Source organism: Lissotriton helveticus, chromosome 7, assembly GCF_964261635.1.
Source record: "Lissotriton helveticus chromosome 7, aLisHel1.1, whole genome shotgun sequence".
Classification (NCBI taxonomy): domain Eukaryota; kingdom Metazoa; phylum Chordata; class Amphibia; order Caudata; family Salamandridae; genus Lissotriton; species Lissotriton helveticus.
The window spans coordinates 303,919,829-303,947,066 of NC_136068.1; the positions used below are offsets into that span (position 1 = coordinate 303,919,829).

At 45.7% G+C, this 27,238-nt stretch overlaps 1 protein-coding gene across 1 annotated transcript in view; it reads right to left on the reverse strand.

The window, feature by feature from the left end:
- Positions 1 to 350: 350 nt before the first annotated feature.
- EMILIN3 (elastin microfibril interfacer 3) overlaps positions 351 to 27,238 on the reverse strand; it is a 146,067-nt gene continuing 119,179 nt past the window's right edge. Inside the window, exons 3-4 of the mRNA XM_078652108.1 lie at positions 24,245 to 24,507; positions 351 to 2,372 (exon numbers count right to left, since the gene is read on the reverse strand). Coding sequence (XP_078508234.1) covers positions 469 to 2,372; positions 24,245 to 24,507 — 2,167 coding nt within the window. The 3' untranslated portion in view covers positions 351 to 468. The remainder of the gene's footprint in view (positions 2,373 to 24,244; positions 24,508 to 27,238) is intronic.

Sequence of the window (27,238 nt, forward strand, 5' to 3'; positions counted from 1 at the left end):
CCCACTCGACCTCAGATCATTGCCGAATGAAACCTCTTTTAGAAAAAATCTAGAGACTTGGCTGTTTCCCCATTAGTCTACCCATGTTCATAGTTCAAGGCAGCACTCAGCAGCGTGGGGAAGCCCTCGGGCAGCCATGCGCTTTACAAATCATAGACATAAACATAAACCTACAGGGATCTGATCACTTGCATGTAAGGGTTACTGATTGAAATGTTCAGCTTCACTATTTGGACAGTCAGCTTGAAATTACCGGACCAAAAACATCAACTCTAAAGTTAAGCCAACAAAATGGGCCAGTGTCTGCCCCTGAACAAACTAGTCTTGGAAATAAAAATAGAACCTGTAAATGTAGCAGCTTTAATTTAATATTTTTTTTAAAAAACGTTGTCACATTGCAGTCTGTCTTTTTTAATATATATATTTATATATAAGTTAATTTTAGTTCTTCTTGATCTTTGGCTCAAGTCAGCGCTTCCTGCCATCCTTGTGGGCTGGAAAACTGCTGACGTGCTCGGCTAGCTCTGTCACCTTGGCCTGGCAGTCAAGCAGGTTGTCCTTTAGAGAAACTATCTCCTGTGTATGGGCCGATAGGGTCCCGTTCAAGTGGTCCATATAGCCCCACAGACCCCCCGTGTGTTTCTCCAGTTCATCTTTGATGATATCTAAACTTCCAGTAACGGCTCCAAGTTGGCCACAGGTGCTTTCCACCTGGCCCACACGTTTATCAAACCGAACCACCTCCTTCTGAATTTCATGTGCCACGTGCTTGCAGTTTCCCAGATCATTCAGGATCCGAGTTTTGAGCCTTTCAAGGTCCCCACGGAGATCTAACACACGCCGGTTACTGAACTGCAGCCTAGACCCATGATCCTGGACTTTCTCTTGAATGGAGTGAACCTCATCAGAGATTTGGCGGTCCCGCTCTTCTGAGGATGAATTGACATGTAGCACTGTGTCCGAGTACTGTGTGACGGAGTCCTTTAGGCCAGTAAGTGATTTGCTGACTGTGCTAAGGTTAATCTTCAAGAGGGTGATTTCCCCCTGAAGGGCATTAGATTCCTCCTCCTCCCTTTGCCTCTGGAATGCCAGCATGGTGAGGTTGAGCCTTCTCAGAAGGTCTGAGTTGATGTCCAGTTTTAGGAGAAGATCCTGAGTTTTGCTCTGGCAGTCTTCAATTTCAGACCTGAAAGTGTCGAGGTCAGTAGAGGTAGTCGTTGTGCAGTGCTGAGAGCAGAGAGTCTCCAGTGCGGTCAGCCTGTTCTGGAGAATCTCTATACCATCATTGGAATGTTTCTTCATGGTGGCCATCTCATTCTCTATCACGGGCATCACCACGCCATCCACTGTCATGGGCATGGTGACATTGCTGAGCTCGCCGAAAATAGTGACAAACCTCTCTTCCAAAGTTCTCATTTTGTCATCAAAGGATGTCTTCATGCCATCCACCTCCAAGCCCACCAAACCCCTAATGTTGTCTTCCACTTCATGGCAGCGACCATCCACTTCCCGTTCGGTGGCATTGATCTTGGCCTCCATATCCTCAAAGCGACCATTGAAGAAGTTTTCCAGCGTCACTGCTGAGAACTGTGATAGTTCGTTGTCTAGCCTGGAGTTCAGGTTCTTCTGGGAGTCAGCAATCCCATGGATGCTCTTTTCTACATTGTCTAGACGCTCATTGAGATAGTTGATATTGCTGCAACAGCTCTCCACCACAGTCAGACCTTGAATCTGGGACTCCAAGTGGCTGATATCCTTCTTGATTTGAAGCTCTTTGCCATCCAGAGACTGCTGGAGCCTTAGATTGGCAGCTTTCTCTTCTTCGCACTGCTGTTGCACCTCTTTGATGCGGAAGTCACATGTGTGCTGTAGGTTAAGCAATTTCTTCTCAAAGCCATCCAGCATCTCTGCCCTTACACTGGCCAGCTTGCTCTCAATATACTCCTCCAGCATTTCAATGGAGGTCAATGGGGATGGTTTGGCTACTTCAAGCAGGTGCTTGATTCTCCCATCATGGTCCAGTACCATACCATGAACCTCATCCAGTAGGTCTATCTTGGTTTTCAGAAGGTGGCTTACCTCTGTGACTTTCCCTTCGATGTCCCCTACTGCTGGGTATGTTATGCCTACTTTTTCTGGCCCATCAACTATTCCATCGGGGATGACTCCGAAGCCCACACTGGAATCTGGCACACTGGGGCTGTTCATTAGTGAGCCAATCATTTTGTTGGTATCTTCCTGTATGGCAAGCCGAAGGTGGTCACCCATTCCGTTCACCATGTTATGTAAGCTGTCATAGGATTGGGAAAGACGTCTAACATCATCTTCCACGCGATCCAATCTTTCCCCAAAAATTCCTGGTACATTTTTACCTGTAGAAGACAAGAAGACAACGTGCTTAGTACTGACTCCTTTTTTTCCTTCTTTAAAGATTTTACATATTTCATAATCACATAATCTGGTAAGGTTTTAAGAAGCAGTAAAAAAAGAATGCAAAACATATTGCTCTCCATATTATATCGACATCTATAAAACCTTAGAATAGATATAAAACAAATATTACATGGAATTCATATTAAAATACTGTACAGTGATTGGAAAAGGTGAAAGCACAATAAAAACCAGATAATTTGCCTCCAACAAACTATCAGTTTTTCCCCTCGAAAAAAATAAATCCTAAACTATTATTTAGAATCCCTCCCAATTAATATTCAGCTCTCTTCCTGGGAACGACACTATTCCACAAGGAGACCATAGATCTGCCTCCCCTTTTGCCTGCCTTTTTTCCCCTTACGTTTACATAAAGCCACCTCTAAATTGAAAGTAGAAATAAAATCTTCCTTGACATTGTTGGAAGGATGGTACCTGTAGGTCGGATTCGAAATAAAGCCATCGCAATAAACATCAGAGCCCCCTCCCATTAAATCCAAATCCGTATCCCCACCCAATAGCTTCACTCGAGGTGTCAAAATCGACATTAATATTATAAATGCCTCCAAAGAATTTGGGAATCTGCCATCTCAGAAAATCTAACACAGGACATATGCCAAACAAATGAACGAGATCGGCCGCGTGGGCCTGACAGCGTGGACAGTTTACACCCTGTGTCCTCCCCCACTTTGCAATCTTCGAGGCAGTGAAATATAAATCTAAAATTGTCTTGTAGTGCTGTACTTGTAGCCCCATAAAGCCCAATACTGTATGACTTAGCTCCAAAGAATCATGAAAAGTAAAATCATCTACTCCAAGTTTTAGCTGCCATTTAGTGTTGTGCTTCTCAAGATTGTCTGGTACCAAACCACATAATTTACCATATCTAGTACTAATAGAGAGTTTTTCTTCCCCAAGGAGAAGCTCCAAAAATGGTATAGTCTGAAAACCCACCAGCCTACTGTTTTTTATACAAAAAACTGCAAATTTCAAAATTTCCCTATGATTTAGATAAAATGTAACCCTCAATTCCTTAAATGACGCAAACCTCTGATCTTGGAAGAGAGACCTCAGTTTACATAAACCCAATATCTCCCATCTAGCCAGACAGGCATCATGAAATATTCCTGGAAGTGAGGGAATCCTTTGTATTAAAGTATGCCAATTCCATCTCCCAATTCCGAATTTCTACCTGAAATCCACCCAGTTTGTATAAGCCGCCGCCAACACCTTAAATCTAACTTTCTTGTAATAGCTGGGTTCCAACAGCCTTAATAAACATCCTTTAGCTTTAGATTTGATTATTATCTCATAAATCGACGAAACACCCCTGCATAGATTCAGGCACTTCCTCCCTATTACTCACCAGAACCCTAATATATTGAAGAGCGGCAGCTAATTGATAGAGATTAAAATTCCGGAGGACGCAACCCCCGCTCCCTAAATAATGTCAGAAATGTAATCGCCCTCCTTGTTTTACCATAGGACCATATATATCTAGAAACCAAATATTTTGAAAGTTTGGCGTGATAGACCTAAAAAGGTATAAAATCTTTTGGCAGGAACAACATCTTTACTATATTCCAGCAACCTACAATAGACAGGTGAAGATTGTGTCATCTCTCAAAATCCTGTTTCGCTTTAACTTATATCAGTCCAATATTGTTCTTGACCACCTGATCTACCTTTGCACCACCCTTGGATCTGACTAACAATGAATTGCTTCACAAACAATTGCATTTTTTGTAAATTAAGAAAATAACCAGAAAACTTCCTTGAGGTCTGCGGCCTCGTCCTCTACCATTTGCAAAGTAGTCACTGGGTCTGCCACAACAACCAAGATATCATCTGCATAGGCCAAAATTTTCGTCTCCCAGCCATGATATTCAACAGGAACTATGGCTAAATTAGCTTCCAATTTACTAATAAAAGGATCTATGTATATCAGGAATAGCAAAGGAGAGAAGGGACAACCCTGTCTCATTCCTCTCTCAATGCAAACTATTCCTCATTGACCACCCATAATTTGCAGCCAGGCCACTGGATTTTTATAGAGTGCTTGTATTGTTTTTATAAATCGCATCCCATCCTTCTCATAAGTTTCCAGAGGTATGCCCTTGCGACCCTGTCGAATGTCTTTTCAGCATCCAACAAGGACACAGCCATACGCAACCTCAGTCACATCAAAGAGCATAAACATGCGATGAATATGACCTGTGGTGCTCCTACCTGGTATAAATCCATGCTGGTTCACCGATACCACCTTATCTAGAATTTGGCTCAACTGAGTGGCCAGCATCTTAGAATAGAGCTTCATGGCGGTATTTATCAATGTTAAAGGGTGATATGATTCTGGATCAACAGTTCTTTATCTTTATTTAGGAAAACCAAAATAAAAAAGAGTTCCATTATATCTAACATAAAAGCTGAACAGAACACTTTATAAAACTCTAAAGGGATTTGATCAGTTCCACATGCTTTCCCTGAGGGTAACATTTTCAGGGATGCTCTGAATTCATCAACCATAAATATTGCAACTATCAAATCATGGTCCTCCTGAGTTAATCTTTCCAGAGGCATATAGGCCACCGCTTGCTCCATCCTCGGTTTGTCCACTTGAGGTTGAGCCCGATATAGTCCTGCATAATACTCTCAGAACCCTTCCCGTATGCCTTCAGGATCCGAAACCATTTTGCCACCCATATCTCTTATTTCCGTAATATAGCCTAAAGCCACCTTCTTTCAAATGCGTACCGCTAATAGATGTCCCAACCTTTCATTGTATTCATAGCACTTCTGTCTCCTGACAAGGTACTTTTCGAAATTATTTTGTTGTAACTAGATTCATTTCAGCTTTAGCTCTAGCTTTTTGCTGCTGGGCCACTTAAACATTAATTCCTCTTCCCCATATTGCATTGATAAGCAAAGTCTCTGCTTTCGGAAAATCTTGATATAGTTGATTTAGCAATAATTTCTCCTCCTTCTGTCGGTTCAAATTATACCTCAGGGTTCCCCCTCTTATTCCTGCCTTGAATGCACCCCAGGCCACTCCCAATGGGGCACTTCCCCAATTTGAATCTAAAAACTCGGGAATCCATATGTTCATGAGGGCGATGTAACCAGGATCTGCGAAATGACCTCATTCGAAAGTCCAACTACTGGTATTCCTAGTGATCCAGTCCATAGCTAATTCGATTACTAAAGGATTGTGATCCAACATTACTCCGGGATATAATTCGATCTGGGCATCCCTTAATAAGACTAGTGACAGGGAAAAATAATCCAATCTGGCAAAGGTCCCATGGGGAGCCGAATAACAAGTGTAGCCTAAATCTGGCGCCCTTAACTTCTCCCATGCGTCTGACAGGCCTATTCCTCTTTTCAAGCTTCTAAGAGCTTTAAAGACCTGTGGTTTTTGACCTGTATAATTACCCAATATATCCAATTGCTGACATCTTCATCCATTAAAATTAAAATCCACACAAATGCTGTAGGGGTCTGGTCAGATTGGCAGTTCTACTGCAAAAAAATACCAACATACCAGGATCATCGAGGAGCACTCCATACACTGTGCATACAGTAAAATACCCTTTACTATGTCGCCACTCAACAATAGCCCAGAGTCCATATCTATCTGCTTTACTATGGATGCATTCTGCCACCCTTCTTTGTACTAATATTGCAACCCCCTCTGTTTTTGTGTCCTGTGTAGTGCCAGCAATTAATTTTATGCCTAATGTCTCCAATACCTTCCCAATTTACCGTTCTATATGCATTTCTTGTAAACAATAAAAATCCACCCTAAGCACTTTTAGATCATCTGTTACCCTCCGTCTCTTGCAACCATTGTTAAGAGCACACATATTTATAGTCACAATACAGATTTTAGCCATTGTCTTGTCTTAATCTCAACCAACTAACCTGACCCTCCATTACAACATAGTCATTACAACACACTGCTTTTACAATGCAACTGTTACAACGCAACTGCCTTTACATCGCATGCCCTTACAACGCATGCCATTACAACCCATGACACTACAACTCATGCCATTACAACACATGTCACTACAACGCATGCCATTACAATGCCTACCATCACAACGCATACCATTCCAACGCATTATAAAGTAAGTAATGGAGATTTTTTTGTTTTAGAGTGGGCATGGGTTTTGGGGTAGATGGGAATAGTAATTTCTACCTCTACATTATTCAACACTTACCATACTGTTGCACTCACTCGAGTGGGAATAGTAATGTTTACCCCATACACTATCCAACACTTACCCTACTATTTGCCCAAAAGGTATTATACGTTGTAATGGTATGCGTTGTCATGGTAGTTTTAAAAAATGCGTTGTAATGGCATGAGTTGTAAAATCATGCGATGTAATGGTAGTTGCGAAGTAAAAACTGCGTTGTAAAAGCATGCGTTGTAATTGTTTGCATTGTAACGTCATATATTCAGCAGAAAAGTTTCCCCTCCAGCTTCCTGAAAAGCTTTTATTAGCTGTCTTAACTGCCATCTCCTTTCCACGGTGGCATGGCCAAAATCAGGGAGTACAAAGAACGAGAAATCCTTATAGTTCAGCTGAGCATCAGGTCGAGCCTCCTCAAAAATGACTTGTCGGAGGAGAAAATTCCCAAAGTACACCAATACTACTCGGGCTGACTTTCTGTTGCTCCTCCTGTGGGATTCTGGTTCCTAGGCATAAGTGGATATATATGCACCCTTTGTACTTCCATCTCTCCAGTTCCAAGACCCGAGTTCTGGGAAGGCAAACTTTAGCAAATCGAGCAAAAAAAGATCTAATATCACTGTCCTCCACCCTTTCCTTTATCCCAAGAAACCGAAGATTATTTTGCCTTTGGAGGTTCTTAAAACCATCAGTCTTCCATAAGATGTCGGAAAGTTGACCATCCTGCATCTCAACCTGACCCTTGCGCCTCCCCAGGTTTATTTCAGCCTCTTTTGTTCTCTCTTCTGTGGCACTGAGTTTATCTCCAATCCCGACAAAGTATTTAGCCACTTTTTTTTAATTACACCTTGAAGTTGTTTAGTGGCTAATCTGGCTCTCCGGCTTTCAGGTCTAGTCTCTGTTTGATGTTCCTTAATAGTACTCAGAATAGTCCCATTTCAGTACATATGCAGGCTGGTATACTTTCTTTGTTTTCCCATCCTTAGAGAGGGGCCTCTCTTGCTTCTCTTGAGCCTTTTGTGACTTCAGGTGTTTCCCAGTGCCCCCCTGTATCATTCAAAAGCTGCCACCACTCTCACCTAATAGGGAATCACAGAGTTCATCCTCACTTGTTCCAACACTTATATCAGTAGATGAATACTCACCGTGAGGGAATAAAGCCATCCCTCCCAGGAGAGATCGAGATTTTGGTTGTCCCCTGCCACATCAGACTCAATATGTCCCTCCTTCTTTTGTACAGTTGCCAATTCCTGAGTCAGCTAGTCCCAAATTCCCCTCCAAATCACAGCTAATGCGAATCTTCGCCCTCTCGACACCATCAACGTTCATGTTGGTAAATCTAAGAGGCCTCACCTTCTCCATCAACCTCCAGTAGCTCAGAAGACATCAGCACAGTCTGTTCCCTTGCTCCATACACAGCGCCCTGCGTCTCTTGTACCTCCTGCACACTTCCAGCGTCCGCATAATCTGGAGAGGATGTATCTCCACACACGGAGGGGAAGAGTCCATCCCCCTCCTTTCCCCGCGTGCTCTGCCACTGCAGAATTACCAAGATTACCCAGGGCGTACCAAAAAGGTCTGTTTTCCCTGGTTGTGGAATTCCTCGTTGCTTTTGCTTACCCATTGTCATCGGGGCACTAACCTCTACCACACTAGCAGTTGCAGCTCCATCAGTCCATTTGGCAGCTCTAGCCTCTTACCTCACTCCAGCACTGCCAGGGAATCATTCTTGCTTCGGCCAGCTGGAATCTCCTACGAGAACGAGAGCCTTCGCTCTCCGTCTTGTCACGGGCGGCGCTGACATTCTTTGGCACCATTCATCCACCACGGATGCTAGTTACCCCACCAGCTGCTGTAGCACTAACGTGAGTTCTTCCGATATATGGACTGCATCCACTAGCAATAGTGTAGTACACCACTACAACTGCAAAATTTGTTTGGTAACTCGATGCCAACGCTCCTAAACTGGAGTTCTTGAAGCCGTCAATCTGCAGCCAGCTGAGCTGCATTCTGCTGATCCTGACTCCGGCACATGGTTTGCCCTGTGACTGTCCCTACAACCTTTTGCTACATAAAGTTCAGGAACTCAAGGAGGAGCTGGCATACCACAGGACTACTCATTCGCCATCTTGCTCCAGGACTTCCCCTTCCCGCTTAGTACTGGCTCCAATGTTAACTTAGAAGATGAATATACATTATTTGTCTCATTGACAACCTTTGCAATTAGTTGATCATTCATTACAGTACTTGGCTGTTGACCGAGATGTAACTAACAATATGTTTAGAAATGTTTAAAGAACATTTGATAGTCATTGCCACAGCAAGCATATAGTGTAGTAGAGCACAGTGCCGGTCAGCGGAGAATCAGCCCATCACCTTTCCTCTCAGAAAAGTCTTTTTGTCTTGGAAAAGTAAAAGGAGTGAAATAAAGTAATTAATGAATGACAAAAGGATCTTTTCTTCAGTTGTGCACAACTCACCATTTTTAGGTCAAGCCTGGGCAGCGCATGCGCTGCGCTGCGACCCATGCTGTATTGAGTTAGGGATTTGAAGCTCCGCCCACTCTCCGGCTTTATTTTTCATTGGCTTGTATCCTTGTCCTTTGTAAATGCTGGCTTCTGATTCCTTAATCGCCTTCTTAGTCCCTCCTTTGTGCCGCCTTGTCTTCATTTGAAACCGTCCACGATGACTGGCCCTTTTACTTCTGTTGGGGAACGGTATGTTTTATTTGGTCTGTATGCACTATTTTCTTTAATAGGTTTTGCCCTGCTGCAGGCAGGACATGCTTTCCTTACATTCAGAGCGCCATGCATTTCAAGCAGCCCGGACAATTGCCTGTTCTTTGCATAGGCAATATCACCGCCTGAGAGCAAAGTGGTGTCGCGTGTGGTCGCTTCGAGGCCTAACCACTTACTTAAAGTTGTGCTCAGAAGTCTGTGGGCTTATTGTGTAAGGAGCAGTCAAGTCACGTCAGGAAACAAGCATTTGCAATGCAATAGGTCTCGCATTTACGCGAGTTTGAGTTATTGGCATTGTAAATGACAATGATTTTATGTATGTTTTGGTTTTTAAAACATAAATAAAAGGCATTGTCATTTACAATGCTAACAGCTTAAACTCTTGCAAATGCGAGACCTATTGCATTGCAAATGTTTGTTTCTCTTGGACCAAGTGGATACCATGGGGGAAATGTGTCCATCAGATGAAATTATTAATAACAACTGGTTTCTTCGCAGTGCTTGATTTTTATCTTTTTTATTTTTATATCTGCATCCCCATTCCTGCAGTATTTTATAAGATTATATTGTCAATAAATAAAACATATATGAGATGAACAAGTTCTAATTTGAAACACCATGGCAGGTGTGGACATTCGGAGAACACATGCTGCCAGTGTTTTTGTGGAAAACATGAGCGTTGATAAATAATTCTGTTTTTTGCCATAGTCTTCAGTGCCGGTTTGACAGAAGACACTATGGGCACTGTTGTTTATGCATGAGGTGTGTGGGTGGGTGACCTACTGTTCTGGTAAAGCTTTTCTTTTATGGTACGATTAATGTCCTTGAATAAGGGGGCTAGGCTGCTAGAAAAGGGCAGTGTGTTTGAGAAAGTCAAAATATATGACATGAGAAACGTCATGAAACAGATGATCGTTTGTTGAAGCGCTGCATCAGCAGTCACTCGTATCCACGTGGGAGCCCCTGGAGAGGGTCAGCCTTTGTTTTACTTAGGTAAATGGCTGTATTGGTTAAGTAGCTCGACTTACAGAGGGATCTTGCCTCAATCAGCCGCCATTTTGTGTAAGGTTGAATAGGCATGACAGAGGCGCAACTAGATCCAAATTTCAGGGTTAATAAAAATGTAGGGGCGGGGGGCTAATTCTTCCAACAATAGGCAGAGTGGAGATGCAGGGGCTCTAAGAAGGAGTGAAAAAACAACAAAGCCTCTTTAGCAAGTAAATGGTCTTTTAAAGACCTGTGCAGTACTCGGGTGCGGCTGCAATAAGACAGATGCCAGACCAGCCAGCCCACAGCAGCTCCAGACCTGGCTGTGTGTGCCCGGGAAACTGTCTCAGTCCGGGCTGACACACACAGGAGGGTTGAAGCCCTTTGAGCCCCATGGGCGTTGCGCGCCTGAGGCTTGATATGGTAAAATTTATGAGTATAAGAGATTTTCAGGCAGATTCTCGTGTTATTTTACCTGCTCGATTTTCCTCTCTGTAAAATCATGTGCAATGTTCCTGCACCTGTGAACTTTGGGTATTATATAATCGAGCAGAGCAGTATTCCCCTCGAGTGTTAATTCTGGTGGGGAAACAACAGCCTGATGTCTCTGGACCTGTGATTACCAGGTCCACAAACACCAGACCTGCTCCTGCCAGACCCAGAGACACCAGCACAGGTTTCACCAGGTACGGGCGTGTACTCCGTGAAATCACTGCAGTGACAGAGGCCGGGCCTGCAGGCAGCTTAGCCCTTACAGCAGCTCCATATGGAGGCACTTGGAACCTTCCTAACCATAAGGCACAGACTTTACACCAATTTTCTACCCACTGCCACCACTCCCCCAGGCAGCAAGGCGAAAGAAAGGACAGCCATAGGACAATGACTGAGCCCGGCGCTGATGGCTCTCTCGTCCGCCACCGTATCCCTGGGGAAGAACAACGTGCCTCTCCTGCCTAGAGCACAACTTGAAGGAAGCTGACAATGCTCCAGTGGAATTCCTTCAAGTACCTTCTCCAACCTCAACACCCACCCACTGGCAGTGACTGGTCCTCCCACTGGCATTTTCTACCTTCTCTGCGCCGATGGAAAATGTGAGCCAGCTTGAGTCCAGATCCAGACAGAGAGGCTTATTTACAAACCCCTTGCACCGCCGTTACGTCACTTTTTCCCATTTAAAAGTGACGCACCAGCGGCACAAGGGGCTTGTAAACAAGCCCCCGAGTTTTTCCAATTTTTACATATTGCACCTTTTTCTTATGGTTAGGTTTGAACCGTTTTACTTCTAGCTTATCAATTCCAAGCACTGTTTGGAGTGAGAAGGAGGATATTGTGGTTCATTGTGTTTAAGGCTTTTTTATGCAGTAGTTCGTTGGCTTTCAAATATTGCCTTAGCTCTGTAGCGACACAGTTTTCTGTGAGTTTAGTTACAAATGGTGTGCCTGTGCAGTCAAAGAACCTATAAGGTGGGAAGGGTCATCGATTTTGTTTTATTGGTCAAAGTTTCAAAATGGTCATGCTTGAGGGATACGTTCTGGTTTCTTCAGAAGCATTTTGCTTTGGCTTGTAGAATATTTTTCTCGTGGGTTAATAGCCAAGATTTTAGGCGATATGTATTTAAAGCAGAATTTTTCTTCAGGAGTACTGTGTTCCTGATATTTTGACTTTCTATCTCTTCAGTGTTAGGAGAGCGGTGGTGTCAACACATTTTGCTGTGATTTTGTTTAATAGGGCTACATAAGTTTGGTCTAAAAGGTTAATAGTTGAAAGGGATTCTTTGTTTGCAAAACCAAGTTTATGTTCAGTTGTGATCATGTGTTGTGCCTGGATTAAAGCTCACAAAATTCATGGCTCGGGTCAGTTCTTTCTTAGCTTGGTTAGCTATGGTTTTCGATTGGTGGTCACAAGAGCAAATGGAACCACAAAGTGATCCGAAGGTGATCCACACACATAAACAATGAAAAACCATGTATGGATATACAGAGCTGAGTCTAGTGGAAGGAGGTCCCCTTATCTTTGTTGGGTTTTAGTTCATCTATTTTTAGGAAAAGTGCCAAGATTTCGATTTTGATCATATTTCTGTGTCTCACTAAAAAGATTCAAATCCCCCAGACAAATTATTACAATTATTTTAAGAGTTGATTTGACATGTACTCCACACATTAATCAACAAATCTGAGCTAATTTCCTGGCGAGTGATAGATATTATCAAAGCAAGTATGTTTTGTTGATGACCATCTATTTGCAAGAATTGGAAGGATTCATAAACAGAGATTTTCCTCTTTTTTCAAGGCACGATCTCGGACGATCTGTGCTCTGAAATGTATCAGAAAGCTGAGCACCGACACATCTACATTATGATCATGAATGTAATCTGCTATTTTGGTACTCTGCACATTTGCTGATTTACCGTTTTGAAGGGCACAGTTGAATTTTATCCCAGAGCTTTCCTTCATATGCAATCCAGAGGAGTCTTGATTTTTGTTAAGTTTGCGTTTAGTGTTCACTTTAGGCGTTTAAGGCTTCGCTTCTATATGGTTGTTAGGGGTAACATCATTGCTATGCTAGAATGAAATTGCTGAGTGAAAGAATGCAAGTTGCCTTGATTCTTTTAGATGACCAAGTGGATGAAGATAGTTCTTCAATACTATGAAGGTTTTTCTCCCTAAATTACTTGTTTTAACTGGTGTACCGATGCCCATGGGCGGCATTAAAGAAAAGTTGGGACACAGGCTTTTGCTGTTGTGGTGTGGAGTTGGGTTGTCTGAGAGTACTAAAAGGTTAAAGTGGATTTACAGAACATCCTTGTAGTTGCCTAGCATACGTTTTTCAAACGTAGAATTCAAAAGTAGAATAGAGCTTAGGCCTCTACTGAATGTTTTCTGACCTACAGAATTCCACTGTAAGCTGTTAGTCAAGATATGAAGCAGGCAGACTGAGAGAATACAGGGTTCTCATCAGAAATATACTCTAACCTGTGCAGGAGCATAGGAGGGAACAGAAACCTTAGAGGTAGTCCATTTAGAAGGGACAGGCAGCTCCAAGGACAACACTCAAAATTAACTACCCTCCTCAGTTGTAGTTAGCACTGTATGGCCATTGATTATAAGTGGAGTGGGTTGTGCAAGCAAGGATTTATTTGCAATAGGTTTATGTTTCTTGTTGAGCAAGATCATTCACTCTGAGCCACATATCATCCAGGGCATTTGGTGAATTTAGTGTGAGCGTTTAGATGTGTTAAAGGTGCTGGATGGAGAGCTCTCGAAATAATACTGCCAGGCAGTACAGGGTCATCTAAGTGTACTTTAGTACCTTGGCTAAGTGCATATTTTGAACACGCTTCCACAGTTTCTATGCGAGCCGGTCCAGACCTGCTGAATGAGACTACATGGCTAGATGGTGCTGGTGTTCAGAAAGTGGACATAAGAATAATGAGCCAGTGCACACTCAGTCCAGGTAAGTTCAAATGCATCAATAAGTAGATCATGTTACAGTCTGATCTCATAACCTGGCAGATGCTCTGGCAGCAACTGGAAAGATTGCTATTACATTTTGGCAACTAACACTATACAGTAAAGTTTCCAAAACAAAAATCATCCAAGCTCGTGACACCGCCTTGCCTCCCAATTGTTCCAAGAGGATAACTAATCTTCGTGCAATATTAACTTTCGACAACCCCAGAATCTACAGACAGAACTAAGAAGTTATTGAATCAAATCTGGTGGATTTTTTAAAAAGTAATCTCCGATACGTATTAATAGATGCAATTTAATTAAAAAGCCAACATGTTCTGACTCATATCTAAGTTGGGCACCACAGCTGTATGCTCTGAATCAATTTTCTTGCAAGTTAGAATCTAATATGACTAGTTCATATAGGCATGTCTCAGTGCTGGAAGAGCTGGCAAGCTATCAAAACTGGATTTATTCTTCACCTTACATTTACCTTATTAGTTTGGTAGGTAATTGAGTAAATTAATATAGTACTGAAATTCCAAAACTGTCTTCTATGTCTTGCTGCTAATTTATATATTAAATGTTGAGCAACCAAGATACATTCATAAGTGCAGGAACTTCACATTTTTCATAAAGGCGTAGTTCAAGACTATGCAAATTCTCATTTGTTACTGCTTAGACAGTGTTAATTATTTGAAATATCTGAATGTTACCTACACCTACATGAGATTATCCATCACCCTCTGATATCTTTAAAGACCAAGATATATAGAAAATAAAAGGTAGGGAACAGTGACTGGTGGGGCAGTTTGTTCTTTCGGGGACTACAGGACCAATTTTAGATAGCATCAAAATGTGTCTGTAATTACCTGTGATTTTCTTTTTGGATAGCAATATTGTGAACTTTCAGTTAAATATCCAGCCTGATCAAATGAACAAAAGTAAAAAGTATTCCTTACCATGAGAAGAAATATTGAGGGACTGAGAGGGAGGCAAACCGTGTGGAAACAAGAGCTTGGCAAGGAGTAGGCCAGGACAGATTTCATTAAGTATGTGCCCTAGCTACTTGTTTATACAAATCTCTGGCTACATAATAGACCCGAAAAATTTACACGAAGAAGAAATATGAAGAATATCATTTGAGAAACATGCTATCACAGGATGCAAACATGATGTATACATTTAATGCCTGCCATGCACTTGCCAATTCTAGGCCAGAATTGTTCACATACTTGGAGACTAACATAGCAATTAATAACAAATGTCCTATGCTTAAAATCAATAGGGAAATTTAAGTAACTTGCCAAATGTTTATGTATGCGGCCATGTTTTTTTTTTTTTTTAAACACAGTTTCATTAGCATTTTCAATTAGGTAATACAATACAGCATGTAGTGACATATGCTGAGATGGAGACCTCAGTTATTTGTTGATACATCCATCATAACATGTCAAAATCTGTACTACAACATATACGGTCATCGCCCATGTAGGGGCCAAATACAATTCAGAAGTTATCAATATACTGCAGTCTGTTAATAGTAACCCACATCTGTGCCATCCATGCCTACCCTCACTTAGCATCCCACCCACAACTATCTCTCCCTACAAACTGATAACAATGAACTTGGCTGCTACATTCCTATTTATGCCGCAGGGACTATGAGTCAAGGAGTCACTGAAATAATAGTGCATCAGTGTGTCCCTAGGCTTGGGGGGTAGGGGGCCCAGAGGAGGGAGGACAAGAGAGGTGGCAAAACAGTCGGTGGGAAGAAGAAGGGGAGGGGAAGACCCAGGAGAGCTTTGGGAAGGGAACCCCCCCCCCAACTCTCCGGCCAAAAATTTAATTCCCCATCTAGTTCGAGTTGCTGCCCATAACATAGACTTAGGTCGATGCAGCCGACTCAACCAGTAGATCTAGGGCTGCATCTACATCATCTCCCGCCACTGCTTTAAATTGTTCCAACACCCGAGCCCAATCAAACGCTATTGGTTTTTTCCGCAATCCCGTATATTCCTCATGGGCCAGTGCCTCCCCCTCTGCCACCGCCCATCTAATGACCTCCTCCCTCCAGACGCCAGCCCGTGGCGCCCTGCATGATTTCCATCAGTGTGTTATTAGACGTTTAGCGAGCATCAGAGCCAACCCAGCAAAGCGGCGCAGCAGTTTCGCTTTCTTCAGGAGGGGGAGAAGACCCAATAAACACACTTCCATGGCATCCCAACCATTGCGCTCAGTCAATGCGGACAATCCACCGACAACTTCAGACCAAACCCACCCTAGGAAAGGGCATGACCATAACATATGCGTAAAATCAGCAGGATCCTGTGGTTGTCTGGGGCAGCGCGCAGCAGCCAAGGGGTACATTCTCTGTATAGCCTGCGGAGTAAGATAGGCCCTAAGTAGTATCAGTAGTTGAATGGACTTCAGCCAGAAATTACGGGACACCCGACGGGGATGTTCCAGGGCGTCATCCCACTCCCTGTCCTCCAGTTCCCGTGTCAGTGCCAACTCCCACTTATGACGGAGCGGCAACAGTGGTACCTGCAGGTGTTCACGCAGCCCACGGTATAGCCAGCACACCAGGTGGCGACCATGGCCCATGATGTGCAGGGACCGCAACAACTGAAATGTAGGGTGATCCGTCTGCGTCACCAACCAATATCGCCACACATATTGCACAACCGATGCATGTGTGATAAAAAGAGACTCCGGTACTGCTCTAGTGCGGGAAAATTCGCCATGAGTCATCAGTGCACCATCGAGGAAAAGATCTCCAACTGTGGTTGAGCCTGCTTGTGTCCAGTCCCGGACCTGGCCAGCTGACAACACACCGCGTCTGGTAGGGAGACCACAAAGAGGGACATTCGGAGCTTAGGGGTGTACAATCTTAGCAGATTTCTGTGCCTGCTTCCAGTAGTGGATTCCGATGGACAACAGGAAGAGAGGGTCACGCATTCTGTCAGCTCCAGGACACAGCAGCGCCTGCAGTTTTCCACTCCGTAAATGCGCCGGGGTGTAACCAATTTCAAACAGATTATGGTCCGCCAGCCAAATAGGCCAACCATTACAACTGTCCCACTATACAGTACGATTTAAAATCGGGCTCTCCCATGCCACCTGCCGTGCTTGGCAGCTGCATCTTGGATAATGCCAACCTGTGCCTCTCTTGTCCCCATAGGAAGGATGCAAGCAACGTGTCCAGCGATCTAAAAATCCAGGCCGGTAAGATGACAGGAATATTTACGAAATGATATAGGAGTCGGGGTAGCGTGAATATTTTGGACACTGCTAAACGGCCTGCCAGAGACAATGGCAGGGTGTTCCAGAAGGCGACTTGCAAACGGAGCGAGTTGATAGTCCGCACCACATTCCCATCTACAGTGTCGGCGGAGGACCTATAAATTTGTATCCCCAGATATTTAAACGTTACGGGTTCTACTCTGAACTGTTCAAGTCCAAACGATAGGCGGGTCCCTTCGTATGTGCCAGAAAAGGAATACGCTACCGATTTAACGGCATTCAGGCGCAGTCCAGAGACGTCACCGAATTGCGAGAATACACCGGCAACGACCCGCATGTCCACGCCAATGTCCTTAAAATAGAGCAACATATCATCGGCGTAGAGTGAGACTGAATGTGTTATTGTCTGGATCGGTATGCCATATGGGGCCATGACACAGCGCAACCGTTGCACCATTGGCTCCAACGCTAACACAAACAACAGGGGCGATAGGGGGCAACCCTGATGCGTTCCCCTATAAATACGATAGGCAGGCGATATGAGCAGGCCCGATTTGGCACGGCCAATGGGGTCCGTGTAAAGCAGCCCAATCCACTTACAATAATCGGGGGGTATTCCAAACTTCTCCAATACCGCCAGCATATAGGGCCAGCTTAAGGAGTCAAACGCTTGCCGTATATCTAGGGACAGGCACACAGCTAACGGCCATGTCTCTGTCACCGTGTGCATCAGGGCGTGCAGTCGGGCGAATATTGAGGGAAGTGCTACGTTTGGGAATAAAGCCACATTGGTCTTCGTGTATAAGTTTGGGCAGCAGGGGGAGCAATTTGGATGCCAATAGCTTACTCAGAATCTTATATTCCATATTGAGTATTGACAATGGGCGATACAATGTCAAGTCGGTAGGAGCCTTACCGGGCTTCAGCAGTGACGTGACAATTGCTTCTTTAGTAGTGGGGGGGCAGCGTACCCTCCTCGAGGGAGGGAATATACAGTTGCAATAACTTTGGGGCCAATGTGTCGACGAAGGTGGAGTACATCTCCACCGGTAGACCATCTGAGCCCGGGGTCTTATCAGGGGCCAACGATTTTATTGCAACCCGGATCTCTGCTATGGTTATCAGTGCAGCCAACGACTCTGCAGTGGCATCGGTGATCTTGGGAAGCTCCACGCCCGCCAGGAATTGCACAATTTCCTCAGTTCAGTGTGAAGGGTGTGCGTTATACAGAGTAGTGTAGTGGTCGTGAAAAGCCCTGTTAAAATCACTCTGGGTGGTTAGTAACATGCCGCGAGTATCGTACACCGCTAGGGTAGGAGTGGGAGACTGTGGGAGAGGAATCAGCCGTGCCAGCAGAGTACCTGCTCTATCAGCCTCCGCGTGCGTACGCAATGTGTATGCATGTAAGTCGACCGTCCGGAGTCGCTCCAGTAGCTCGGCGTACTTTATCATTGCCTCCTCCAATTGCTCTTCTCCCGCTATGGTTCCCTGAGCCGCCACCTCCAGTGCCTGCAGTCAATCCTCCGAGTCAGTCAAGTCCCTAATCACTTCCCTCCTAATCCCCACCCACCCATCGCAACCCCCCCGTACCGTGATTTTAAACGCTTCCCATTCAATGGACCTGGTAGACGCCGTGCCCTCGTTGTCAGCTAAGTAAGTATTAACAGTGTCTGCCAATTTAGCCCGAAACGCCTGATCCTCTAGAGTTGCTGGCTGAAGTCGCCATGTAGGGATAGGTGTTGGGGCCCGCCCAATTTGAGCGACAGTTCTATTGGATTATGGTCGGAGATAGTTTTCCCCAGGAACGTACTGTGGTGTATGACAGGGGACAGATCCGTGGTACAAAGGAAATGGTCAAACCGGGTATGTTGGTTATGTGGGTGGGAGAGAAAGAATATTCCCGCATATTTGTGTGTTGGGATCTCCAAACGTCTACAAGGTTCCATCCCCATGCCCACCTTGTCAATGCGGTGGCCTGATGTATAGCATTGGTGTTCGACAAAGGAGGATGTGAGCGGTCCCAGTAGATATCAAACACCGCATTAAAGTCCCCCCTAATAACCACGGGTATTGTACCCAGTCTGAAAGTGCCTGTGTTAATCTGGACTCCTGGTCTAGGTTAGGGGCATAGACAGAGCCCAATACCACCTGTCTGCCATCTAGTAATCCCAGTATCAGTACATACCTGCCCTGGTCATCTATCCGGGATTCACTATGAGTAAATGGGATTCATGCCTGTATCCATATTTCAGCCCCTTTGGAAAAGGCGGAGTAAGTTGTAGAGTAAAATTGGCCGCGCCACCTCCTCTGTAGTTTACTTGCCTCAGATTCTACAAGGTGCGTCTCCTGGAGATATACAATTTGGGTCCTGAGACAATGTAACTGGGCCACTATTCTATGCCGCTTTTGGGCCGACCCCATCCCCCGAACATTCCAGGATATGACAGTATACAATTTTTCAACCGACATTCGCAATTAGAAAACCGCCAGCCCCCCAACCCCACCCACACCCCACCCCCCAAGCCCCTCTATCCCCCAATCAGAATAAGCAGCCAGCATAACCCCAATACAACAAACCCGCAATACTGGGCCCAAAGATGGAACCTCGTCCGACCAAACTGTGCAAAGCAGGAAAAACATAACACACTTAGAACTCTAGCTTATGCTCGTGGGGTAGGCCGCGCGTGGAACACACAAGTTACTGGAGCAATGAATGAAATACAAGGCCAAGGCCGTGCCAGTACATTAAGCAATAGTTCCCCATGACCTTCCGAAGTGAACAGTAATACAACTGTCACAATATGCCATAAAGACCAGTGGAAAGTGGAGCAAACCTTAGTACTGAAAAAATCACAAAAACTGGCGAGCATAAGCTCGGTAGAGTGGTGTGTTCAATCCTCCAAAAGGGAGTGGGGGAGCCATCATAGTCAGCCTAAGGGGTCTTGACTAAGGTGAGTAGATGCTGACGGAAATAAAGCCATACCCCCCCCCCCCCCGAGCCAGAGCCGGCTGTCACAGAAGGGCTAGAGCTAATATCCGGCCGCGGAAGTCTGAATGCCTCTGCCGTCCGGAAGGCCTCTCGCCTGCCCTCCATCACCAGTTGGCGTGGCGGGGGAGGAGTCCCTCCGCTCTGTGTGACCATACCCTTAATGCACCGGCGGCGAGGCCGCTGTGTTTTTGGCGGTTTCGGATCTAGTCTCCGCTCTGGAGGAATATTTGGAAAGTATTGGTCCAGCCATTCCCATGCACTCTCAGAAGTGTCAAAAAACAATGCCCTCCGCTCGTAGTTAACCTTGAGCTTGGCCGGGAAGAGTAGTACAAATGTTAGGCCCGCAGCCCGGACTCTTGCCTTGACCTCCATAAAGGAAAAGCGTTTCCGCTGGACTGCCAGGGTGTAGTCCGGGAAGATAGAAATCCTCGCATTCTCCATCTGCAGGGGAGCCTGTTCCCTCGCCGCTTGCAGCAATCTGTCCCGGTCCCTATAATTCAAAATACGGGCCAGCAGCGGGTTCGGATTAGCTCCTGGTACAGGGCGTCGCGCCGGAACCCGGTGAGCCCGCTCAACTGTAAACTGCGGCGAGAGACCTGTGGGCGCCACCGCTGTTCGCAGCCATTCCTCGATGTAGGTCGTGGGATTGGGCCCCTCCGCCCCCTCAGGCACACCCACTATTCTGAGGTTATTCATTCTTGCCCGCCCTTCTGCATCGTCCGCCCGTGCGAGCAAGGCCTCAATCTGTTGTTGCATCTCCTTCAAGAGCTTATCATGCTTCGCGACTTGAGGCCCCATAGCACTCAGCTGCTGCTCCGTGGTTTTCACCTTATCAGCCAACTTATGGTGGTCGTCTTTAAGTAAGTTCAGGTCCACAGATATGGTGCCCAGTTGAGTCTCTAGTGCAGAGTGGGAGTCACGAATTTCTTGCAGAATCATATCCAACTTGTTACCCGCTGGGCCCGGCGCACGGTCCGCTGCCATTCTTGGGGATCTGTCTGAGGAGGACTCAGACCGGGGCGAATGGGATCCTCTTTTATTCGACCTTGAAGTGGTGCGGGTCGTTCCTTTGCCCATTGCGCACGCCAGCCCGGGATACCCCCATTCACGGCACGGCGGCACTCACTGCGCACTCTCACTACTAGTGGCACCGGGGCCCCCCCCTGTAGCAATGTCTGTGGCACCCCACTGGGGTCCGTGCCTAGGGCCAAAATACATTCTCCGCCAGTGTGCAGGAGGCCACCCCCCACCAGGCCAGGCAGTCCAGTACCCCCACGCCCCAGGGGTCAAGAGCCCTCACCTCCGGGTCCACTCCGTCTAGCGGCTGGCGTCGTCCTGTCAGGCCCGGCTGTGGCGATGGGTCATCTCCTTAGGGGCCTGCAGCGGCACCTGAAAGCTCCACCAGGCATGGAAAGCGGGGGAAGGCCGATCCGGGCAATCCAGAGGGCCAGCAGCACCCACCTCCACAGCCCCCCACACTCACCACCAGGAGCCTTCAGCCACCTGGGGGGGCCGGGAATATGAAGCACATGGGTGCGCCGCACACCCCACTGCTGACCTTGGCACACCAGGGGACCCCCCCCCCGGCGCTCCCGCAGGATCCAAGAGTCTAGGCCCAAGCCGGGGCCTTGCTTGTCCCAAGTCTGCCGCCTGTGAGCGCGGAGTCGGGAAGCAGCAAGAAGGGAGGAGTCACGCCGCCAATCCCGTCATCACACAGGCTCCCGGGTGCCCCCACCAAGACAAGGAGCAGAGGCCCAAGCATGGGCCTCGCGCATTCGGGTCTTCCGCTCGTGAGGGCACCAACTGCCGCACCACGGCAGGACACTCCGGCACGGCAGAAAGCACCAGGCAGCTCCCAGGCCCCGAGTGCAGGGGGCCCTTCACACTGCCTCGGGGGAGAAATCAGCACCTCGTGCTCCGCCAGACTCCGGCAAAAGTCACCCGGACAGCCACGCCACACTCCAGTAGCAGTTCCTGTTGCTCCAGCCTTATTACCACCATCGGCACAGGATGTATCGGCAGATTGCAGCAGGCCCAGCCCGGAGCGCATGCCTGTGCGACCTCCATCTTAGGCTGCAGGCCACACCTGTATGTGGCCATGGTAATATGAAGGCCCAACCTTGTCTGAGCCCTCAAACACATCATAATCCGCGGTATGGAGCAATGGCATTATTAGTTAATCAACTGCTATTCTAAGTAATTGAGTTATTAAATTTCCCAACGGCCCACTGTCAACTTTCCTAAATTAATCTCCAATAAAATTGAGAAGTTTTGATTGATCATGGTTTGTTCTAGAAGAGTGTCAAATGCTATCTGTTGACAATTAGCTATGAAATGTTGGCTTTCCTCTGTAGAAGTCTAAACTGTATGCTTCCAGAGCCGCCATGTGTTTGATGTTAAATTTGTATTGTTTTGTTTTACTTTAAGCTCACTGTGTAGCTATATTGGAAATGTTAGGGTAAACCAGTGCAATCACATTTAGAAGACCCAGTTGGGGATTAAATAAGGGTATTTCGATGGACCAGGCTACACATCCCTTAGACAGATTAATTTAGTTGCTTGTCAAGTGAGTACAACCTATTCCAATTTGATTTCACCAATATTCAAAAGTAAAGTTAGGTTCAAATGCTCCTTTGCTTGATTAACGAATAAATAGATTTTATCTTGTTGCTGCATTGGTCTTAATTTACTTTGCCACCGTGTTAATAGAAGAGCATGGTCGTTTACGATCTGGCATTGACAGGAACTTGGGCGAGAAGGGACCTTGACAATTTATATGCTTTTCTGCTCCCAGAATTATGCTACCTTGAGATGTGAATCCCCAAGGTATCTTGCTTGCTTGACTAAACTGTATATTGGGGTTCGCGGGACAACATGTCCTCAATCGAAGGATGAGCAGCTGTTTAAAGCAGGACTATCAGTGAAATTTGGGGTGGAGCATGACCGAATTATCTTAGGTATACCTCTAAATAGCTTTGAAGATACAGACGTCCCAGAAAATAGTGTTCAGGGGAAAAATGGCTAATTTCCACCGACTGTGGGTGTATATTGATTGCTCTCGCTCTGTGAGGGTTGCAATGCTTGTTATTTTCGGAGACTGAAGTCTTTGTCACTTTGCAATGTGTGTTGCATTTTTTGCTAGTCCCAGAGAGAAAGTGACAAGTCAATATATTTCAAATTCATTAGTTGCAATCAGTATTTCTGATCAGTAGGTCAAGTTTTTGCTAGTGCATTGTTTAAATGTTGGGGCTTTTTGTACAATGATAACCCAGGCCATGCTTAGATGGGAAAAAGCAAGTCCTAAACAAAATCACTTACAGCCCTGCCTCTGACCTCTAAGAAATATGTTGTCAAAATGCCAGAGGACCTGGGACGAGAACCAGAAGTGTAAGGTCCAAGGCGAACACAGCTGGCCGTCCAATAGCCAAGGTTCCAGGGTAGTGAAGCTCTTATTGCAAACTTAAACTCGCCATGGCTAGTGTATTCTACCATGCTACATCAGAGAAATAAAATGGAAGTAGAATGGGCAAGTGTTCCTCGAGCTCTGCACCTGGCCCTGTCTGTCTTTTATTTCACTGGTGAAGGGAACTGGACATGAGGACCCAAAGCAGGTTGTAAGGAGCTCTCTTTGACAGGCACATATATGACAGTTGTGGGCATTTTTGGCAGGAAATTGGAAAATGTCCTCTTTGCCAGCACCTTTCCAATTTCACTAACTTTTCATTTGAGGGTAAGACAAATTAATTGTTGGGGGATGGTGGCAGTCAAGTCAAGAATCTTTATTCGGTTATTCAAACAGAAAAAAAACATAAAACGACAGTATTACTTAATAAATAACACGATAAAACTTGATGTACAGACGTTAAAAGAACAACCCATTTGAGTACAGACGCTACACACTCAGACTTTGTGTATAATTCCTCATTCCAGTTCATGCCACATTATAATAGCTGGAAGAATAATTAAGGAGGGAGGGAATGATTGGAGGAGAGCAATGTGGTGTCAAAAGGAAGGGAGATGAAAAACATGAATGAAGTAGAAGAGCAAAGAAATATAAAAGAAGGCGAAACATGCTATGGGAAGAACAGAGTTCTGTAGGAAGGGCAATGTGGAGGAAGAAGAAAGTGGAGAAGAAAGTGATTAGCAGAAAGCATATAGGGAATCCAGAGGCAGATGGTGAAGTTAATAAAAAATGGTATAGCTCACCATAATTGCTCTTTTTGGATGGCACTTGGCCTCCTGGGAATGTGTCAAGATGCGGCTTAGGGTGGGCAGGAGGTATCATGCCACCTGGGAACATCTTTGATCCTGGTGGTACTTTGGGGCCAGGGAAGTGGGGAAAGAGTCCTGGTTGTTGGGTGGGATTGTCATGACACCCATCTCCTGAGAACCCCGGACAGCATCTCCACTCCAACTCGGTGATTGTCTTGTAGCCAATCTTGTACTTTGGTCGAAAAAGAGTCCGATATCTGTATGAAGGATAAAAGGAGAGTTAGTGCTTTAGAATACAGAAAGACATTGTGCTTGTAATCATAGGCCGCAATACATCATCAGCAATGCCTTGTGCACCTTCAGATGTTAGGCTCCAGACGCAACTTAAGAGCTGCTACTAGCAGGCCTACTAGGCCCAAGATGGTGAGTGTAGGAGATGTTTGCCAATGCATGCACTTGGAATCTAGGCAACAGAATGCACAGTAGATTCTTGTTCACCACAAATTCTACTGGGGGACAAAGTGACACCTCCGATCAATCAAGCGGCCCATGGTAAAAACTAATTCTGAGGATGTGAAATCTGTTTCTATTGCAAATATGTGTTCATGGGGGTCATTTCAGAGCAGTACTTTCTACAACTGCCAAAAAAAGCTCCTACTTGCTCCCACTCAGTGTTTTGCTGAACTGGCAATTTCTAACAAATACAACATTCCTTTATCTCTACTTCCAATGTAGATCAATCTAGGCCTACTTCTCCTTCAGCATTGTTTACATTCCCATTGCTGTCAACTTCATCCCACGTGCAGACAATCCTCCAGACTGGCTTGCAAAAGGACAGGAATGGGGCAGGCTTCAAAATGTGTGACCAGGAGTAGGTGTCTCTAGAATCTTGTAATGTTTGGGTTGGTAAATGAATCTGTGGCTTAATTTCAAGGAGAGCCAACAGAGCTCTGCAGGTTGGTTTGAAATAGCAAGAATGGTTCTGGTGCTGGGTGTGATCAGCGTGGTCATCAGATGTGGTGCAATTTTTGTACCTCTGGCGTGAATAGGTGTGTTCCTTCCAAACACCTGGCAAACTGGAATACTGAATTTAAGAGAGAAGCTATGCGGAAGAGAGCGGTAATTCTCCCTTTATTTCATGCCAGACACATGGTTATACATCCCTGGCATAGACAATAGCTGTCAAGTATGCAAGAATCTCCGAATTTAGAAGTTCTGGACAAACGGAGTGTAGGGAGATAAGAGCTAGAATGAGGAAACTCAGGGACGACCTGTTGTTTAATGTGAGAATTGAGAGTACACCTAAAGGTAAGGAGAAGGTTTGGGAAGGACATCTACAGGGGCAGGGAGATCCACATTTGGACAGTCACTCACGGAGGCGTGCACCTGGATGGGTAATTTATGGGATGGACACACCCAAGGGAGCACATGTCAGTAAAATGCAGGGATAGCCTGCTGGGGTGAACAGTAAGAGACATTGACAGCTGCAAGTGGGTACAGCTGCAGGAATCAGCAGTCGCAGGAATGGAGAGCAACAGAGATGGACAGCTGCTTTGACGGCACAGAGACAGGTAGCTGCAGCCATGGACAGCTGCAGAGAAGGACAGCTGCAGAGATGGATATTCACAGAGATTGAGAGCCACAGTGATGGACACACATGGACAGTTGAGGTGTTGACCGCCAGAGGCATGGGCAGTGAAGTGGGGGATGACAGATGAGGACAGCTGATTTGTTGGGCAGATAAATGTAGCTGCAGGAGTGGAAAACCAAAGCAATTGACAACCACAATGATAGACCACAGCATTGTGACAGCAATGAAGGGTGAAGGAGTGAACAGCCACAGCAATGAAGGGTGATGGAGTGGGCAGCCACAGCAATGAAGGGTGAAAGAGTGGGCAGCCACAGCAATGAAAGGTGAAGGAGTGGACAGCAACAGCAATGAAGGGTGAAGGAGTGGGAAGGGTGTAGCACGGTTACAACGAATTTTTTACAACGCACTACCATTACATCGCAACTTTTACCACGCAAACCATTACAACGCAATGCGCTGGGGGGCGCTCTAGGATAGGGAATGTATTTAATATACTATCCAACACCTTCCCTGCTATCCACGGGGACTGGAGTTGGAATAGTAAATTAAATAATTCACTATCCAGCGCCTAAAAGCATTATGCGTTGTAATGGACTGCGTGGTAAAAACCGCGTTGTAAAGGCATGCGTGGTAAAAGCATGCGTTGTAGTGACACCAATCCGTGGGAAGCCACAGTAATGAAGGGTGATGGAGTATGTAGCCACAGCTATGAAAGGTGAAGGAGTGGGCAGCCACAGCAATAAAGGGTGATGGAATAGGTAGCCACGGCTATGAATGGTGAAGGAGTGGGCAGCCACAGCAATGAAGGGTGATGGAGTATGTAGCCACAGCTATGAAAGGTGAAGGAGTGGGCAGCCACAGCAATGAAAGGTGATGGAGTGGACAGCCACAGCAATGAAGGGTGAATGCGTGGATAGCCACAGCAATAAAAGGTGGAGTGGGCAGCCACAGCAATGAAAGGTTAAGGAGTGAGTAGCCACAGCAATTACAGATAATAGTGGACAGTCACAACAATGACAGGTGAAGGAGTGGCAAGCCACAGCAATTGAAGGTGATGAAGTGGAGAGCCACAGCAATGAAGGGTGAAGAAGTTGGCAGCCACAGCAATGAAGAGTGAAGGAGTGGACAACAACAACAATGAAAGGTGATGGAGTGGAGAGCCACAGCAATGAAGGGTGAAGGAGTGGGCAGCCACAGCAATGAAAGGTGAAGGAGTGGACAGCCACAACAATGAAGAGTAAAGGAGTGGGCAGTCACAGCAATGAAGAGTGAAGGAGTGAACGGCCACAGCAATGAAGAGTGAAGGAGTGGACAGCCACAGCAATGAAAGGTGAAGGAGTGGGCAGCCACAGCAATGAAAGGTGATGGAGTGAACAGCCACAGCAATGAAGAGCGAA